Source organism: Lepidothrix coronata, unplaced genomic scaffold (genome assembly GCF_001604755.1).
Source record: "Lepidothrix coronata isolate B3197 unplaced genomic scaffold, Lepidothrix_coronata-1.0 Scaffold16, whole genome shotgun sequence".
NCBI lineage: Eukaryota > Metazoa > Chordata > Aves > Passeriformes > Pipridae > Lepidothrix > Lepidothrix coronata.
Window position 1 is genome coordinate 7,345,811 of NW_016690196.1, and position 21,390 is coordinate 7,367,200.

Here is a 21,390-nt window from a genome sequence, read left to right on the forward strand (position 1 = left end):
GTTTAGGGACATTGTGTTTTAGTGAAGTTGCTTTTAAACTCTGTGGAGGGGAAATAATAAATCGTTGAAATGGTGATGCTAAGGGCACTGTGATGATACTAGAAAAAATTATGTGGTTAGATATTACCAAAGGGTTTATGTAAGATTTTTTGAGACATCTGTCTGGAGTGTTTTAAGAAAAACTTAGGTGAATTCACAAAAGAAATAAATTTCTTGTGAGCATGAGTACTTCTGAAGAGGAGCACAGCTTTGAGATGTAGTCATGATTGTGTGAGATGTTCATTTCAATGTAAATACCAGAGTTTCAGAATAACTTTTTCCACAGCACTATACAGCAACAGGGAGGGACTGAAGTGGTCACAGTTGCCAAACTTGGCTCATAAGGTGTTAATCTTGAATTTCTGTCTCTTCTTTAATAGTCAACAAGCAAACGGGTTTTAGAGCAACTATATTAATTGTAGGTTCATTTGAAATTGAGGAGGTGATTTTAAATGATGATTCTGGTAAATGTGGTAGGAAAGATTTGTAAATTTCCTCCAGATGAAATTTCTAATGCATAGTCGACATGCCAGGGAATTAAGTATTCCCTCATCTAAGAATGGAATAATGAAGGGAGAAAAAAATCAAGTAGAACTTGGCAACAAGCTATTGCTCAAACAGTAGTTAATCCCCGTTACATAGTTATTGTCTGTTACCGTTTAAGTTTCTTTAGGGACAGAGATTTTAACAGCTCAAGCTTCTTTTAAAATAGTTTCAGAGGAGATGGCAGGCTTCATTAAATATTGCTCTTTCTCGTGTTTGCACAGACAGCTGAGATCATAAATGCCAGTCTGTCAGTGTGATGGGTTCTTTATGAAAAGAAAAAAAACCTGAGTGCCTCAAAAGCTGTCGTGAAACCAGAGATTAAACAGATTCATCTTCTTGAAGCAAGCAGCAGCAGAGGAGGGCTCCTCTTTCTTTCACTATTTTCCAATCTCTTCCATCCTTCCTTCTTCCCTGTTACATTTTCTCAGCCCAGGTCTCTGTTGGACCTAGAGCATCTCACCCTCCCCAAAAAATGGCATGAAAGAGAGTGGAATTCAGCTCAGACACCATTTATTTGAAAAATTTTGAGGGGAGAACATGAGTAATGAAGATGAGAACAGTGAGGAACAAATACGAGTTTTTGTCCATGACATAAGAGTTTTAAGAACACTACTCTGCTTGTCAATTCCAGACAAGCCTCCAGTTTGTCTTCCTCAGCTGAATTACTTTGTTCTCTCATTTCAAATGGGTTTTTTAAAGAGTCAGCACAATTAGATGAATCTCCATCATCAGATATCGATTAGAAGAATCCTTATTTTTTAACTCTGAAATAAAACTGCAATGAGAGAGTTTCAGTGGCAGTTACTCTGCTGAGCAGTTTCTTTGTGAAATTTGGGGATCTCTCATCTTTATTGTTTTTCTTCATTTTTACAGAGAAGTTTTATGATTTTTGACATCTGCAGGTAAAAGGAGAGCATTCTTTTTTTCTCTTAGACTGGGTGTTTGTTGGTTTAGGTGTAATGCTAAAATGCAGACTAGGTGTGGAAAATGTTTCTTAAAAGCAAAGACAGAAGCAATTATTGTTACACTAACTATCCTTCTGAGGAAAGCCACTGTCAGTCACTGGCTGAGAGAATCCTCTTCTCTGTAGCCCTTTTTGATTGTTTAAAGGTTCCTGCTGGGAATTTACTCTTGATCCAGGGAAGTTCAGCACTTCAGCCTGTTCATAGAGGGTTTTTTCTGCTGCAGTCCAGGTAGTAAGGCTGTTTATGGCAATTTCCTTTTGCTATCGGATCTCTGAACTTTATTGTTGAAAGATTCCAGGTGCTGGAAGATTTGTGTTGTGTATTGCTTGTGTCAGTATGGTGGAAGGCAACGTGATCTGGAAGAAATGCACACTAGACTGAACCTAAAAGTTCCAAATTTCTGATCTGTGCTTTCTCCTTGATCATTGTATTTGCCCATGAGAAGATGTAAGCACCTGTGCTGTTGATCTTGTTTGTAATGAGGATGAGCTGGGGCTCATGTGTTCAAGGCATGGTGCAGTCCAGGAGAGTCAGGCTAAGTTTACCTCAGTATTAAAAGTGTTTTAATTTATGGCAGAAACATACGCATTTTAAAAAATGAGATAGCTAAATTTTCACTCCTGTGATATTAACCAACTTATGCTAATATTCAGTTAGCCATTACCAATTAACAGGAAGTGTATAATTAAATATTTTAGTTCGTAGGACTACTAGCCTGTCTTGGGGTAGCTATTTTTCTCATTAAGGCACATGGTTTCATTAACTGATTAGACACTATTTGACTCATACCATGAATCCCTTATTTGGGTTTTGTTATAAGCAGACCACTATGGTTTTCATCGGCTTAATTCAGAATGCCAGATTTGCTTCTGAGAACTACCAGAATGGTGTATGTTTCCAGAAGCAAAGATGTGTGGGAGGTAACTGTTCCAAAAGCAGTGTATCTATTTCTCTGAGTAATGAATAAACTACAAAACATGTAGTTTGCCATCTTTGGCAACAAGGTGGCTGGAATATGTTGTTACTGAACACTTGAGTCATCCAGGTTAGAGTACACAAGCTGCCTTTTGAAGGGGCATCCTTCACTCAAGGCTAGCCTGGTCTTCTAGGCACTCTGAAAACAAGTGTCTGTGTGATAGGACTGTTGGTCTTGGAGCATGAGGCAGGATCTCTGTTCAGGATGTCAGGCAGTCTGTTCAGAGGATCTTTCCCTCAGATCATCTTCTGCAGAGATTTAAGACAGGACTAGTTGTTCCGTAACTATATTAATTCATCATGCACTATTTTCTTTTTCTTGTCAAGGCTCCTGCACAGCCAAGTATGCAAAGGTGGAGCATGTTATGTACTCAATGTCAGTTTAGACCTAATATATGTATTTTTTGAGGTGTAAGTTTTAATCTATGCCACTACTCAAAAAGGCATCTGTCTTGAGACACATAGCAGATAAAATCATTGCAGCTTAATAAAAACTTATCACCTGTATACTGTGCAGAAAGCAGTTCACTCTACTATGAAATGTGAGATACAGAGACTTTGTATTTATTGTGAAGCCAGGCACATTTTCAGCATATCTTAAGAGCAATATGACAGAAATAAAGTAGGCTCCAGTGAGGCAAGTTGTGTATTTGTAATGGTGTAACATTGGAGTCCAGCAACTGGAAAAACACTGTGACACAAGGGCTGAAACACAGGTAGGAAATGTGGCTTAGTCTATATCGCATGTGAGTATCCAGGGAAAGTTAACAGAGCATACCCAAGGGAGAAGCTAGCAGGTATTTCTAGTCTTACTTCCTTAAGGTGTTTGCTCAAGGAAAGTCACGATGTTGAGAAGCAGGGGATCAGGTAATATAGCTGATATAACAAGAATACAGACAGTTACCTTTTCCTGCCTGCTCCAGGACAGCTACACAAAGTAGACATAAGCACTGGAATCTTAAAATAATGGTACAAACATGTTCAATAGCTTGCCATCCTGCCAAAAAGATGTAGTTACCCTGTTATTTATTGGATCAATGTCCTTTTAAAATGGATTTAACTGAACTAATTTTTTTCCTTGATCACCATCGTGCACTAGAATGCTGACCAATTGCAATAATGGCTTTCAGCAACTCCTTGCAGCACGACAAAAATTATATAATTTGTAGTATAGTTGGAATTAAATTTGTTTACAGTTCCTATTACAAAGGAACACAGTACTGATTCTGCTGTGCACAGGTCTGGGGAGGGAAAATGTCTTATCTAACCTGTCCTGACCTTCTGACTTGCATTGCAGAGCAGCAGATCCACTGAAATCTTCTGCCTTTGACATACCATAAAAACAAGGCTTGAGCATCCCATGTTCCAGTCAGTAATGTGCATTTCATGTGCTACTCTAGAACCCTGGTCCAGATACTCTCCACTGTAAAAAAAACAAAACGAAAAACAAACAAACAAACAACAACCCCCCAAAAAACAAACAAAAGGAGGCACTGCACTACCTGAAGTGAGACTGTCCTGAACCTCTAACTTCTTAAGGCTTTCTACACACTATTTTCTTATAATCTGGAATTTATAAAGTTATTAATGCAAATAGTATTCTAATTCTTTCAAAATGGCTAAGCATTTGGAATTTATAGGATGTATATACAGATCATGCTTATTTAGTTTGGGTTTATATTGTTAGTGTATACTAATTTACATTTAAATTGTTAGCCATGTGGAAAGAGAGGGAAGCACAGTATGGTGCTTTCATGTACCGCCTTCAGTCATAAGAGTTATAATTTACATGCTGTGCCTTAAAAATCTCCCTTCTACCCAGGGAGGAAATAGGTTGAACCTGTGTGCACTTGTTTTTCTTCAGCAGCATCCTTCAGTTAGTTTGTGTGGGGAGAATGAAGAAGGCGTGCAGGAGAAACTAAATGAGATGACAGATGAAGCCTGCAATTGTTTAGGATGGTGTGTGCTCTACATGTATCTCTATATGACCCAGCCTTGGTTGGAAGGAAGCTAATCACTTCATTTTATATTTGGTATTGACAGCAGGAGGGGTTCTTATAGGGAACAAAGATAATTTGTCCTTTACTTGATGCTCACTTTGGTTGTTAAGAAAACGTGTGTATGCAGTAGTATGGGAAGAATCACACTGCTTGGTGGTGACCCCAACTGAAAGCAATATACCTTCAGTCTGCCCAAAGGGATGCCTCAGCGAGGAAGTTCTAATATTTTTCCTAAAATATTTGTTGTGAATACAACAGATTCACAGTCGGAGAGTGAGGCTTCTCCTGTGAAACGGCCACGGCTACTGGATGACAGTAATGACAGGCCTGAAGAAACCAGTCGATCCAAACAGAAGAGTAGACGTCGATGCTTCCAGTGCCAAACAAAACTGGAACTAGTACAGCAGGAACTGGGATCATGTCGCTGTGGTGAGTACTGTTTGTCAGTAGTGTCTGGCTTTCTAATGCAGCTGTGCTCAGATCCATATCAGAGGTGGAAATACAGAGAACACTTGCATTTTTTGTCTTTCAAAGATACTTTAAACAGAACCTGTAGCTTCCACTGGTAGCAAAAAGTTATAATTAGTTGCTGTCTAATTTCCCCTTTAAAATTTTGGCCTTGATATACTGCCTTGTGTCAAGAGATCTCAGATGTTAATGACTTTAGCTTCATAAATCCCTGTAAGGTGGGAGAGGATCACAGCCTCTTGGCAGGGGAAGAAACACATCAGGAAGTATAAAAAGATCAGAAAGTTTTTACAGGGTGTAAAGGAACATAGGTCAGCATCTACATTCTGCATGTTACATTATTATTAAAAACCTTAAATCTAAAAAACTTCTAACTGAAAATATTTTCATTCTCATGTTAGTTCTTGCTGGGGGAAAACTTGTTGTTCATGATACACTTCAAATCATCTAGCTTGGCTTTACCAAAGTTGATGACACTGTTCAGGCAATTGAATTGAGGACGATATTCCCATGCAGAAATCTAATTTGCAGTTTCATATTAAATGCAAATAATCTTTCTGAAACAATAATTAATGTGACTAGATTCCAGAGATGTTCTCTCCTTCATGAGTTGTGTTCATAACTGGTTTAAATGTGCTCATTAGACCCAGTGATGATGCATGTGGTAGTTTTACCTGCTAATTATTTTTTCATATAATCATGTGTTGAAAGCTTGCATTGTGCTCTCTGACAATACTTGTATCGATACATTTGGAGAAGTTTGTTTTAGTTACTCCACTGTATCTCAACAGGGGGATAATTTCCAAAGGATTTGCATAGACAATAGGTGCAATTAACATTGCTCCTGTAAAATATAGAATATTGTGTTAAAAACATTTTCTGGATAGAAGGCATGTCCTCCTGAGCACCAGTGTGGAGAGGAAGGGTTGGGTAAGCTTGTTACAAAGACCCAGTTATTGAATACTGGATACCCAAAACCAAGAGAAGCAATAGAAAGCTGCAAAGATTTTATTCTCTCCTTCAGCATCTGTCTGTCTTCAGCCTTTAGAGATTACTGCTGTGTTGTGCTCTTTTGGACAAGAGATAGGCCTTGTTTTAGATACTGGAGCACTGCCTAGCATCCATTATCTGTGATGCCACCAAACATGGTATCAAAAGCTTGTAATGTTGAAATTCTTGTTACGGAAATCGTGTCAGGACACTTTGAAGTATCTGGTAACAGTTTTATCAAACTGAAGAGATTCAGAGCTATCAATGACACAGTTTGGTATGACTCTTCCTCCTCAGCATGACAGAGGCAGGAGTTTCTGCTCTTGTTCTGCTCCTGTCATGTTTAGAATGACTGAGGCTGCTCACAGGTACCTGACTGAAATAGAAGAATCCTCCCTAATATTGGGAGCAAGACAGTAAAAAGGTTTGGGGAGTATTGGAGAAAAGATTGCTTAGCCATTATGCTATATCAATAATCTTTCCTGCATTCTGCAATATTGGAGCTATGTAAGAGCAATGAAGTTGAAAGCAACTCTTAAGAAGTCCTTCTATCGATCAGTAGTGTTTTTAAAATTATAAAATAAGACCTGCCTTTTTTTTTCTTGTAAACTGGATTATAGATATATCTGGTTGGTTCCTCTCAGGTTTTCTTGAAGTGGCTCCATAATTCAATACTGTTGCAATATAAATGTTGTAGGAATTATTCTTTAAATTGTTTCTACTGGATATGTATAGCTTTATGGAAATATTTCTGTTAAAGTTCATAAAATGGCTAAATAAAACATGAACATGAAAAAAAATTCTGGGTCCCTCAGCAATAAGTGACAAAATTAAAATCTGCATTTGTATATTACATCCTATATAGTTTAAAGTTTGTAATACAAACATTTCTATTCCACACATTTAATGAGAGAAGTAGAAGGCAGGAGTCTATTTTTATGTTTACAACAGAGCTGAAAAAAACTAGAGATCTTTGGTTTATCTGTGCAGTTATAAGGTTTCATTAACACTCTATGCAGTAAGTGTGTGTTATCTATAATGAAATGCTCTCATGATGTGAATGTAGGCATACACTGTGCTACTTGCTTTTAATAGTCATATTAATAAGAAGCAAACAGAACTGCCACTGAGCAACACAGGTCATCTCAGCTTCACATCACCTGGCTGTTGATATCAGCACGTGGCTGTTGTCATTTTTTAAAGATGCTGCCTTAGAAACCGTTCTCAGCAACTTGCCCTGCTATCTGTAAAATTAGGTTGCTTCAGGTCATGAGTGACAAACCAGATCAAAAACCCTGGGGAGGAGGTGATGGGAAATGGAACAGAATAAATATGTTAAATTCTCATTCGTTTAAAATATTTCTTAGATCCATATGTGATCGGGTTATCCTTTTTTGTCGAAACGTGAAGCACAGGTTATGATGCGTGTTCATGGAGGTGGTGAGATATAATCAACTGGTGTAAAATAAGCACATACATTCTTCAAAAGTAGTGGTCAAGGTAGAACATGGTTTGATCTGCACTTTGAACCGCTGCTGTTAAATTCTTGTCATCTTAGTCCTTAACTGAAGCAATGGGAAAAAAATGTGGGGAAAAAACTCTCAACTTCAAACATTAAAAAAAATTCTGATAGTCAGAATTAATGGAAAGACAGACATCATCTTCAGAATGACAAATATATGTGTTTGCTTGGATTTAAAGAAAAAGGATTTACCACATACAAATGCTCCAAAGCTGTATCTGAAACACTGTTGTTAAAATCCAAATTAACACCACGAAACAGCAATTTTATTGTTTGCTGTTACACATCTTCTTGTCCTAATGTTAAAAGTACTGGAAATCATCTCCTTTTTTGATGATGTGTTCTGGTAACTCTTCCAGTGAGATTTTTAGTGAGACATAGTGGAAAGAAAAGTGTGTACATACAGGACAATGTTTTAATGTAGACATACTTGCAATTTTTGATCCACCTAACTGGGAGACAGCCTTTTTGAAAAGGGAACAGAGAGAGTGGGCTGCTGCTTTACACCAATTCAGAGATTTTTGAGAGACTGTTATATTGGCTTTACTGTCTCCTGTAAGACCTGTCCAGAGAGAGGTGATGCTGCTGAGCTTGTTCCCTTGACACTACATGGAATTTTAGACAGATTTGACAGAGCTGCAGGGCTCTGCTGTGAAGAAAAACAATTCACTACTGAGAAGGGAGTTCCAGCAATTCAAACACAACATTTTTCAGATATAGAAAGATTTGTTTGTTTTCATACATGCAGACTCTCAAGATCTTTTTTCATTCTTCTTCCGCTCTGTTCAAGTTATTAACTGCTGACATGAAATTCACATCTCATAAATAATGCTTAAGAGCCATTGCTATATAAATTGAATGTGTTATGAATTGTGATGGGCCTTTTTGTAGCATACTATGCCTGGAGCAGGAAGAACAGAGGATGTCATTTTCATTAATTTCTAATGAGGTGCCAATTAAAGCTAAGGAAGGAACTCAGAAGGGAAGAGTCACAGAGTTCCCCTGAATCCTGTACCCTGGGGCTGTCAAATGAGTGTGCTGCCAAGCCTCCTCTGAAAGTTCCATTAAATTACAAACTCATCCAAAGCACACACAGACAAATTCAGCTTCCCTTTGATCTTCAAAAGAGCAATTTGTAAGACGAGTTCTGAGCCTTTTCACACAGCAAACTGGGAGAAGTGATAGGAATTGTTAATTGCTGATGCACTTTGCAAGCTTCAGTGAGAAAGAGAAATTTTTAAATTAATTCTTATTTTGTGCCTCTGACTGGATAACCTTTATATCAACATTACTAGCACAAAATCAGCTTCCCATGAAACATTTCTAGGTGACAGTACAGTAGGCATGTTCTCCAGACAGCAATGTTCTCTAGTTTGGGGTGGATAGACCTTTCAATAGTTTAGTGTGTTACGATGGATAATGACTGTATTTAAATAAGGTGTTTATTTAATATTAGATGTAGGAGGCAGTTTTATCATCAAAGAATTGCAGCAATTTTGTTCTTCAAGTTACACTCCGTTACAGTGTTTCTGTAAGCAGTCCAAAATCAATTGCCTGTGATCCTTGATCTGAAAATTAAGTTGTTGTCTCAGTGGGGTGATAACCGGGGTGGTTACCACAGACTTGCTTCAAAACTAGGAGCAGGGAATTTGTGAGTGAAAGTAGCTATATGACACAGAGTTCTGGAAATGTATTTTGGAAAAAGGCAGGTTGGTAATTTGCAAATTGCTAGGCCTGTTCTTAATTACTTGAACAGATGTACATTGCTATTAAATAAAGTTGTGTACAGTTTTAAAAGACACTGAGCCTGTAAACTTTTAATCCAGAGAAATTATTTGCACAGAAAGGATAGCTTAATTTTATGGCAGAGTCTTAGTATTTTACAGCAAAAAGTGGTTCTGGTACCTCTTGCTGTGTAAAGCCAACACACAGAAGTCTGCAGTGGTCTTTCTGTTAGAATTGCATGGGAGATACAAAGATATTCTAGATGATCAGTAAAGGAATTTCACATCTGTCATGTTAGATCCACTTCTAGTCAGCAATCAAGGAAAAATTAGTATAGTGTGCCAGCTCTGCAGCAGAATTGTTTACTGTTTGTAGGCCACATCCTAATGGGCACCTCTGAACTTCAGGTTCCACCTGTCCAGACCTTCTTGGCAGTCAGTGGAAAAATGGGCCCGGAAAGTTAGCCTAGTTTTAGCTTCCAGTAGAGTGCCATTGAGGGAGGTTGCCCTTTAGTTTGTGTGGTTCTGAGATAGGAATCTTGGGAGGTTTTGTGTTCTTTGGCCAGAGTAAATGCTTAATAGAATGGGAAGATGTTGAAACCTTCCAGTTTGATCACATTTAAAAAATAATTGCTCAGTTGTGGTTCATTCTGATCAAACAGTTGTTAGCCGTATTTCTTGCCTGTGTGGAGAGGAAAGATTTTCTTGGAGTTTTCCTGGCCTAGGTTGTGTTGTAACAAGTTACAATTTCCCAGAATGCAGATTGACTTAACAGTTGTGTATTCGCTGCTGCTCTTGAGGGGGACTCTGCAGTGAGTACTAACCTCAGGCATGGGTGAAGGCAAAATGTGGTGTTTTGCAATTTTAATTTGATGTTGGCAAGTACTGATGTTTGTCTGTTTTTTGATTTGAAGGGATGCTTGCTCACAAGTGGCCTCCACAGCAGTAAAACTTTGAGCCAGGAAACAAGAGTCTAAGTTAGCCTGTTAGCCGGAGTGCTGCCTCGTGCTGCTGAACACATGGAATTGAGAGTGTAGCACATTGTTGAGGCCCACCATAGACTGCTCGTTAATAAGGGCATAAATTTCCTTCCTAGTTACTGTGCTTATTTTTCCACCTCCTTGTTTTTAGTTTATTTCTGTATAAATTTGAATAACCTGTTGAAATTCTTTTCTTGGTACTATTGTTGGTTTACTTCTGTTTTGATCTCCTGCTAACCAGAGGGTAAGAGGCAGAAAAGAACAGACTCCTGTCAAGCACTGAACATTTCTGTTAGCCAGCAGAAACAAAATGGTTCCACACAGCAGGGACTGTACCTGTTTTACAGATAACTGACAGCGAGGCTCACTGTGATTCAGTTATCAAAAAAGTGGAAGCAAAACAGCTGCAGATTCTTAAATTGTATAATAGAGCTGCTGGTTCATAAACACAGGAGATGAGGCGCTCGTTTGGATAGTGCCAAAATAATTTTGGAATGATTTAATTTACTCAGTTAATTTAGAATAATCTTCAGAAAGACAGGAAGAAAGAAACAAACTTCAGTAGGTAAGCCACTAAGCCACTACATCTTTGTACAAAGTCATCCAACATATGTTGGACTAATGTTTCCTTCAAACTTGGTAAAATATTAAATCATGGTTCCATTTCCATGGAATCTGTTTCTGTCGAGGAGAATTTGTAATGGTGCTGGTAAATTCACTTTCTAGATGGATAAGGTTTATCTGGAATAAACCAAAATGGCTTCAGGGCGCAATTATGTATTGGTGTAACAGATATGCTTCCATTGATTAAAATGAAAACCACACACTGCTTCTGGAGATTATGAGTCAACCAGTTCAGTAAGAAGTGTTGAAAGAAAAACAAATCTTATTAGTAAGTGGTTATGTACTACAATTCTGACCAGTCTTACTGTTAGCCTTGAAGATGTACCATTTTCAGCTCCTCTGTTGTGTATTCTAAGAGACTTGCTCCCAGAATAGTACTTTTGCTTCAGCCATATCAGTAATGGCTAGCATCTTAGCTTATGTTGCTGCAAGTATTAAAAAAAAAAAAAAACACAACCAAAAATCCATTGAAGTTTGAATTTGAACTCCAAAGGTTATTTTGTTTTGCTTTATTTTAAGAAGATGTTATTCCAAAACTCTAATTTAAAGTAATAGGGAATTGGAGCTGTTAACTAATGTTGATCATTCTGAGTAATATGTATTCTGAAAATACTGGAAATTTTACAGTTAAAAGTAGCTGACTGATTGGTGCATCATGAGTTCCAAGGGTAGGACTCAGAAAAGTGCTTTAGCGTCTACGTTTTAGAAAAGCTGTCCACAATTTTAAAAGTGTAAATGGAGTTCATGCTCTGCTTATAATTAGGAATCATGAAATATCTTTTGAAGGTGCTCCAGTATATTCCCCTAGCTTGTTCAATTAATGTGGGTTTCTTACAGCATGTTCTCATTTTTATTTCTTTCACTTTCTTGCTACCTAAGGTTTGGCAGTGTTGATTTAGTAATGTATTACCTTCCTGTGGTCCCAATCAGTGATTTTAATGGGTCAGTTGGTCTCTTAAGTCCCCAGATTCTCCTTCAATAAACAAATTAGCATGTTTCTTTTAAAAACAAAACAAAAAGCAGTTTTATTTTGACACTACTGATGTGATATGTCCTTCAGTATATAACCTTCAAGGGGGTTTTATATGGAAACTGCAGTGTGAGGTAAAAAATAAGCATTTTGTTGCTGTACCACATTATGTCTCTTCTTTCCTACCCACCTGTACTGTGGTTACAGAAGAACAAACTGTATGCATACAGTAAAAGATGATACAGTTTTAAATTGCCTTGTATGCACAAGTGACGCATGGCCTAGTGAACCTGAACATAAAAATCTATCTGGGACTACCTTATTTCTAATTTCATCTCTTTCAGCACCTTTAGAGAAGTCATTTGCTCAGTCTTTGAGTTGGTTTTTCTCATCAGAAAAATGAAGATAATAGACATCTATCTGCCAGATGTTAAAGGAAACATTTTTGAAGGTTAAAGTACTCTACCTTTTCTAATCAAAGTTCTTTCTTTACAGTGTTCTTATTTATCCAGAGTCTCATAGGCATTTCTTACAGCTTCACCAGGACTGTGCACACAGAAAGCTTCTGCTGGTCAGCCAGAGGCTGCAGCAGTCTGTTCTCAAAAGGAAAGATACGTCCCCCTCAAAGCAAATCAAAGGTTTTTGTCTATATGTTAACAAATAGCTATGCACCAAAGTACTGATTTTACTAATGTGCTTGATATTTGAGGTAGACAGAGAAGGCCTAAAAATATGCCATAATAATCTGACAAATCCTGAAGGAACATTACTGGCTAGTTCAACTGACCATGAAGTAAGGCTTAGGTAGGGAGGAATGATGCCCAGTGAATTTTGTTGGTGAAAAGTCTAAATTGTTCACAGGAAGAAGTGGGGAAAGAACATAACAATTGCTGCATAAGAACTGGAAGAAAAAAAAGGACGTTTAAAGGAATTGTCAGAATTTGCTTAAAAAGTCAGGGTTCTTTCCAGGAATTAGAGTATTTTCCCCCTACAAAATAAATACATATTAGCTAAAGGAAAATGCCACATGTGGTCCTAAATTACATAATTCAGGTATAAGAAGGTAGGTGCTGAGACCTGAGACTACTTGGTTCGCTACTAGCTTGCTGTGGATGTTCTAAGGAAATTGGATGGACACTCTAAGGAAATGGCATAAAGATTTGTGTGCATCTGTTTTCACAAAAGTAAAAAGAATAATAGTAGTCTGTGTCAGGGCCTTTTAATATTAAATATGTCTGTCTTTGGAGGAAAGTTTCAAGAGCTGAAAAACTGTATTTATGGATATTCACTGAGGAGCATTCAGTAAGGTTTTTTAAGTAATATGTTTATTTAACTGTATCTTATATGTATTGAAATGAAAATGGTTACTCAGAGAGGTGTTCACACCAAACATTCCTGAGTGGCTGAAAGTTTTGCAAGTATATGCACAGCTAGTGCACAACTGGAGGGTCCTGCCATATTCTGCACAAGCAGGAACAAGGAATGTTATATTAAGTCCACACCAAAAAAAAAAAAAAAAAGGAAGAGTGGAAGTGTACATTGCTCTAAGCATTTGTTTTTCTTTATGGTATAAATAGGGCTTCTGAATGGAGCTCTATTTTCCTGTGGTTAGAACAAGAATTAACTCTTGACATAGATTGCAAGAGGCTACAGGAATAGAAGACTCATGTGGAGCAGAACGTGTAATCTAAGCGACCCCGCACATAAGGTGTAAATAGGGAATGAAGACATAAAATACCTGTTATTTAGGTTTAAAAGAAACAGGGCTGCTTCTCTCCAGTGATTTGGCCAGCAAGCCTAGCTGTTGTCAGACTGGAGATCAATATGGTGCAACCTCTAGAAAGCTACTGAAACCCAAGGCATAAATAGTACAGCTCAGGAAATAATACTGAAGGTCAAACCTGGAATCATATTCAGCGTGTGATGAAGTCAAAATACATGCAGGATCCAGGAGAGCTGTTAGAATTAATACAACGTACAAGTACTGTATGTTGTATAGACCCTTTCATTATTCATTCCAGTTCTTTATTATAAGTCTTGCATTTTCATTGGGCTAAACAGAATTATACACATACATTATTGAATCACTCAGTATTGCTTGCTATTTTAATTAAGTTACTGGATACACTTCAGCTTTTAATTAAATCCTCAGCTTCTGGGAGAGGTGCATTAGCTCAGGTGGGCTTGGTGTAGAGAATTCTAGAAGTATTAATGCTCATGTAGCTCTTTTGAAAGTGTTAAACACAGGACATCGGTCCCTGCACTGATGCTGTGGTGACTCAGTCATCCACCCTCCCTTTCTCAGGACATGTTGTTTAAGATTTCACACTTCTCAAATCTAAATAAGCTGTGCAGGAAAAAAATGTTTATGTGCTGGTATAGCCTATGGAAAATCTAATTTTACAGTACTACTAGCATTTACTATGGTGTTACCTATTAACATGTTTTACCTCTACTTTATTATCTGCCTAGTCCTGTACACTAGGAGGCCTTTTTGGCATAATTCTGCTTTTTTACTGTATATTCTGTTCTTTGGATTCATTCTTCCGCATCCTGCAGGATATAACCTTGTGAAACTAGGAATGATATAGGAGGTGTAGTATTATTTGTGTGTTCCTGGTCCTGAAATGTGGCAATGAGTGTTCCTTTTACAAATGAAGCAGTGATACTAATTCCACTTTAATACATGATTGCAATATCACACAGTTACTCAAAAAAGGAAACTCTTTTCACCTACCTCAAGTGTAAACTTTTCATTTTGACTCTGGCTTTTCATCTCTCTCAAGTTAGTCAGTCATTGGTGTTCACTGTCTGGCATCTCTGTTGATGCTGTAAGTTCTTGGGAGCAATTTCTTTAAAAATTCTTTTGTTAAATTAAACTCTAATTGGTTTTGGTTGTTTTGTCTATTTTTTTCTGTCTTTATGCTTGGAAAAATTGCACAGGCCTTTTGGTGAAAAATGTTTCTTTCAGTTATATTGACAGATTACATGACAAATTAAAATGCTAATTTCTGGGAAGTTGCATCTGTTACCATAGATGAACCGGGATCAGAGCTCAGTTCTATAGACGTTTCACAAGAGCAGTAACCCAGCATTTGTTCTTAGCTGGTGAGTCAGCTTGTGGTGTAACAAGTACTGCTTGTGCCCAGCTGCTGTGGATTGCAACTCAGACGAGAAATTGAGGACAGTGTATAAGATGGGAAGGGGAGCCTGCAGATCAAATGTGTAGGTCAGTGACCGCTGAGGTTTAAGCAGTTCAGAAGTGAGTATGGATTGCATGGTGTATCTGTAGGAGTAATCAACCTAAATTGCTCTGTTAAGTCTGTCCCCAGTAGATATTGGCCTTAACTCACAAGTCTGTAGTGGGGTGAAGAAGTTGTGATTTAGAAGTATTTACTTATGTGTGCATGAGTTCTGTACAGCAAGAAAAATATTTGGTCCAAATTAAACGTTTTAACCACCATTTTTTTTCTAGTACATGACATAACAGAGATACAATCCTGACTGAGACCTGCAGTATTCAGTCAGACCTGACCCACAGCAGAATGACTTTGATTCTTTGAAGAGTCTTTGAAATTCAGAAATAATCTGAAAACCTCAGTTCTATTCCTGAACAAGCTCTCTAATGTGGAGAGCTGTGGAGTTAGTATCTCCTAGAACAAAAGTAGTACTTGAGTCTAGAAGAGTGCTGTATCTTAATTTTTCCCACTCTAAATACACTGTCTTTAAAGAAACAGGAGGAAACTTTCTTTTGAGTTCTTGTTCTTAGTTCCAAAGTTAAGGAATAGAGTAGTGTCTTATGTAGAACCTCCTTAGGAATTGTTGATTCAAAAACAACCCCCCAAAAAACAGCATGTGGTCTGTCTTCAAGTGATATAAATTCTCTGTTCAAAATTTATGTCACATTTAATGTAAGAAAAAATAGTTTGACAGCTTTCTGTGCAAGTAGTAAGATAAATAGGAAAGTATCTTTGAAATTAGCACAAATTGGGATAAAACATAGTTTGTTTGCAGAGACTCCACAGTGCAAAACTGCATCTCTTGTGTGCTCCCTAAAGCAGCTTCCCAGGCTTATGATCTTAAAGAAAATAGACAGAAGACACTTTGAAACACAGGTTATACATGACTAAACTTGGAAATACAGTCTTTTCTTTGCAGTCTAAGGAATTTTTGCAGAATCTTTAACCATACCTATCCAGTGACTGTAACAGTATTAAGATTATGTCCTCTCTCTTTTGTATACAATTTCTTCCATTCGTTTCTTGGGCAGTTCTTTTCACAAATAGCTTTTTTTTATTTTTAATGTAAATGCATATGTATTGCCTTACCCTCTTTGTGGCAGACAAAAAAAATAGAGGAAGAAGGGGAAAAAAAATGTTCATTCCCCTCTTTACTCCCAAGCATAAACCCAGTAGTAGAAATACAAAATGAATCTGTAGCATCTCATGAGCACCCTGAGTCTCAGATGTAAAATTTTACGTAGCATCAGAGAGACCACAAAGCTGCGTGCTTCCACCATGAAACCTGAGATTATCACTGACTGAAGAGCAGAATGGAAGTCCCAAGTTTCACATCCAGTTCCAGGGACGGATTGGCAGAGTAAACAAAACATTCTAAAGTGTCTTATGCCACCTCTTTCCTTTTCCTCTCTGATTCAGTTATTGATCGGTTTGGTAGTCAGGAGTATCAACGATCTATATAAAGAAGAAAATGTTGAAAGGTAAGTTGCAGTGATCATAGCAAATGGTTAGAAAAATAAGTTAATAGGAGAAGTACTGTTCTCTGCTGTATGGTTTGTGAATCTTTTGCAGCTGTGCTCTTTGTGAAGGAATCTGGAACTGAACTGCCTTGAGAGCAATGTTTAAGATAATATGCATTGATATATAGAGACTTCTAACTTTGAGCACTTAGAGGTTAATATTCTCCACCTAATCATCTTGGATTGGAAATGATAGAAAGGACTGCCTGAAGCTATGTTTTGTGGAATTTTAATAAATACATCTATCTGGTTAAAAAGCTTCACCATAATGTGGCTTACTCCCCTTGGAAATGAAGGACAACCAAGATTCCCAAACAAGTTATTCTGAACTCCTTTAGCACTCAATCAAAGTCCGTGACAACTTGCAAAACTGGGAAAGGGAAAGAGTTTAGCTCACTTATTTCTAAAAGTTTGTTGTTTAGCTTAGTGGGGTTTGGTTTGGTTTTATAGAAAATGTCAGTAAAACTGAAACTTCCTTGAGGTGTGAAATGAAAGCTGACAATGCCAGTGCAGAACATTCCTCATAGAAGAGAGAGAAGAGGTAATTAGAGCATATGCTAGAAGGAGAATTATACAAGATATCAGCAAGCTAGAATATATTTATATTGCAAAACAGCAGTGCATGTAAGCTGCACTGGACGTTTTGCTAGTCTGGACAATAGTGCTCTTTCACGTCCTTCCATTACTGCATGTTCTTTTTGCACAATCTGCAGAACACTAGGGGAGCAAGCTGGATTATACTGAAAACCAGAGAGCAAGTGTTTTCTGAGTTACTCTATGTGCAAGCCTTGAGGATCTTGCTTTGTATCTTGGTAGTCATTTGTTCTACTCTTCCATTTAGTTCTTACCTCTTTCATGTCTTTAAAAAAAGAGTATTTCCCTCCCACACTTTTTAAAAAATAGCTTTATTGTTAGTGTAATTTGCAACATATTAAATTCTTTTTTCCAATTGAAGGGATGGGGGAGATGCATAAATGTTGTTTTGGGGATTACTAGACACTTTCAGAGAATGATGTCCAGTTATTCTCAACAGTGCTGCAGCAGCATGTATGGCAGCATGAGCTAATCTCTGTTGGCTAACCTGCCTGGTGTGGCTGTGCTGTGTGATACCCTGTAGATATGTTCATCTTTGAAAGAGATGTTCAAATTTGTTCTTGCACAGAAATCTGCTTATAGATTCACACTTCCTTGTTAGATAATATATCTTTGGTAGAGAATTTTTATAGCATCTTCAACTCTTAAGTTACAAGATATTTTTCAGTTCTGTTTGAACATCTGTTGATTAGAATTTCAAATTTGCAAGAGAAGTAAAATATCTTGTGAAGAATGTAAAGAAGTCAAAGGACACAGCACAGAATTCTGCACAGCATTATTTATGTGTCATTATAAAGACTGCTTTAAAATAGGGTTTGTATAGGACCCTATGCTAACAGGTTGTTTATTAAATAAAATTTGAAAATGGTGTAAGCTGCAAATTTTGACAGTTTTGAACTTCTGACTTTTGCCTTGGGAATGGAAATGATAAATACCAATACTAGTGGGCAAGTAAGATGATTTTGAAGTACCAGAATTTCTGATTTTTATGGTAATATTGACTACACTTTCTTTTACCTACTAGTGGGAGTTTCTTCGAAGAAATCAAGAGGAGTCACTGTAGTATAGAAAACTAAACCTTCAGAGCAGTTAGTGCATGCAATGAAAACATAAATGTCTAGTGTGAATAATTAAGATGATTGATGGTACTTGGCAATGAAGGGCTTTGTCTTTTCCTGTCAGCAGTGATAGTTGAATGGCTTAGCTTTCAGAAGCACAAAAATGTACCTCTACATACGTGAGGTTCAGTTTTCTTTGGTAGGTGGAGCTGCCGAATTATCCATGTGACACGTGCACTGTGTGGCAGAGTCCAGATGTGCTCCCTATACTTCAAAAACAAAAGTATGAATATACTGAATATCAGAGTAATTGTGGCAGCAGACAGCAACTTTTTAGGTAATGTATATCAAGATGTTTCCAACAGAGATGCTTTTAAATGCTTTATAGTCACTTTGTAAATGTGTAAGCTGTGTAAATCTTTAATAAGTTTGTTTGGCACTTTCACCACTTTTCAAACCATGCACTCAAACCAATCTGTCTTCTTTTAGCAGCTTTCTGAATGTCTTATCAATGAGATCAGGACCAGAATCTCTGGGTGGGAGAAAAAGGAGTTTCCCTTCTGTCACAATGCTATTCACATAATAGGGATCATTATATTTATTATATCTTTTATGTAACAGTGGGAAGTTCTCCAGCAGTACATTAGCAAAGGCTGGAACCTCCATGCCTGGCCAAGGACATCCACTAGAGTAGTCCCACCAGTGTGCTGTACTTCTCCACTGGTAGCTTGCAGTAATCCAATTGCTAGGCGTTTGTGCCACATTCCAGAAAGTCTGACTACTTTCTGTTGAGTTAACAAAAAGAAAGAAATTCAAATAAAATCAAGGGCCCACAAAAATTACAATCTGACTTTTATGTTGAGGATTAATATGCTATTTAGTTAATTTTTTTCTGAATATTCACTTATCATTTTATTGGTATTTAAGTTGCTTACTGATTTTAGAATTTGAAAACAAAAACTTAACAATTAAGTGTAGGTTTGAGTTGCAACATTTGCTTATTGTCATTCCATACTCCCATCTAACTAGTGTTCTTGAATGTAGCAATGAAGAATATGCCATCATTTTTCATCATCAGCCATGCACAGGAAACTGTAGGTCTGTGATATTCTCCGGTCTTGAATATGGGAGACTGTATTATGTCCTCTCCAACTGCCCTTTCCCAGGAGGTTCCTCAGGACTAATGAAAGCAACTTCACAGCTTCTTGTATGCAATCTTGAGCTTCCTTTGAATGACTCCTCCGTAAGGCAGAGATAGTGCACTGCTTTATGGCTTCAGCCATTTGTGCTCTGGTGATGAAACGGAAATGAATTTTTTGATGATGTATTGTGAAGTAGTTTCTGGGGTGCTTAGAGGAGCTCAGATGTTTTGAGGCACTACATAATGTTTTTCCAAGATGTTTGCCTTGGAGACCTGAGGAGTAGGTGATTCATAGTTTACTTCTAATATCAGAAAAGAACAATTGCAGTGCAGTGAGATGTATTATTACATTTACTAGATTGAAATCTTCTATGCTTGGAGTGGAAGTCTGGCATGGTTTTGGTTGATGACTTGGGTAAACGAACTTTAGTTGGCAGATGGATTCCCTTTTCCAGTGCTCTTTCCCCTAGCAGAACATTATTTATTTTGTTTTAGTTATAGTGTGCTAAAAGAAGCATTTCTCAGTAAATTCCTGTAGAGGAGACAACCTGTGTTTGATACCGTCCCATAATGAACTTAACAGCAAATGCACTGCAAGAGTTCATTTATCTAACTTACTTAATAACTATAAAAGCAGAGTTCTCAGGAGAAAATGTTTCACTTCTAAATGTGGATTGGCTTTAAGGATCAAAATACAAGTACATATATTGGTCTTCTGCCCCAGAATACACAAGTTAATAATGGAACTCTTGTAAAAACTGATGGCATTGATGTGACATCAGGCATTTGTACACACGCAGACCACAGAATGTCCTTTCTGATTTCCAAAGCAATGAAGAAATAAGGAGTGGATATAGCAGTAATAACTTAATTGAATATATCCACTCTGAACTAATGAAAAAATGTCCAGAACTACTGTCACTCAATTAGCTACTATATAACAGTGTTTAAAAGTCCTTTAAATTTCAAATAAAACATACAAAAATACAAGTTCCAATCCTTGAAGTGACCTAGGCATTTGAAGCAATGAAACTAAAGATCTGAATTCTCTTTTTGGAAATGGAGCTTCCAGAAGATCGGCATTGCTAATTCAAAAAGAATAAACCCCCTTCCTTAAGATCAGCCAATATATGCAAAACTATTTTAGTAACATTCAAAATGTGCTTGGGTATTCTTTCACTAGGTACTGTCTGTTCTAATTAGCAGTACATATTTAAATATGTAGATATTAATAACAGGTTTAGATTATTTAGTTGCTGAAATTAGAAATGCTGTTCCCATACTCTGGGAAAATGAAAATGACCTGTCATTTTTTTGTGGACAGTTATGGAAATTCTGCATAAAAAAATACTTGACTAAGAGAAAAAAAATAAATAATGTATCACATGGAATAAATGTAGTACACACTACAGATTTTCCTATGTGAAAACATGCTCTAAAAAGAACTAAAAGGTGTTCAAAAAAGAAATAAACATACATCAAAGGACAGAATAGATTGTATTGGGGGTGGCAATGTAGAAAGAAACATCATGAAGCTCTGCTGGTCTGCAAGAGACAGGAGGCTTTGTAGAAGGTGAGAAGATGGGGCAATTGAAAGGTCATTTTCAAAAGTGATAAATCATGTTGTATATGTACCTCTTTACTAGATTTATAGAACTTTCAAAAGGGTCTTGCTGAAGCAATGTAGAAGATTGTATAAATTTTCAAGATCTCTTTTAGGTAGTATTAGATGGCATTTCTACATATGCTTGGAAAGGATCTGTAAAACCATCAGGATTTAAAAAAACAGTTTTTACATATAAAGGACTGAGATGCCTCCTGCCTAGTCCATATCTGCAGGGTTTCGTGCATCTACTTCTTGCACATTCATTGCAGATAAGCTGATGAACTTCATTTTCGAGCTCATCTAGTTAGGTGTTTATGTATTCTTGTACCTGCAGTGGACATTGATTCAGCAATTTGAAATTTTATTTCAAGAAGTAAGGGAAGCCTTCAGACCATGTGAGAAAGAATTGAGTGAAATGCCTGTTCAGTA

The 21,390-nt window shown here is 37.2% G+C and overlaps 1 protein-coding gene across 2 annotated transcripts in view; it reads left to right on the plus strand.

The window, feature by feature from the left end:
• Positions 1-21,390, plus strand: part of ZFAND3 (zinc finger AN1-type containing 3) — a 134,227-nt gene that overhangs the window by 105,605 nt on the left and 7,232 nt on the right. For both annotated transcript variants that reach the window (XM_017806778.1, XM_017806779.1), the window contains exon 5: positions 4,784-4,954. In XM_017806778.1, the coding sequence (XP_017662267.1) occupies positions 4,784-4,954 (171 nt within the window). The remainder of the gene's footprint in view (positions 1-4,783; positions 4,955-21,390) is intronic.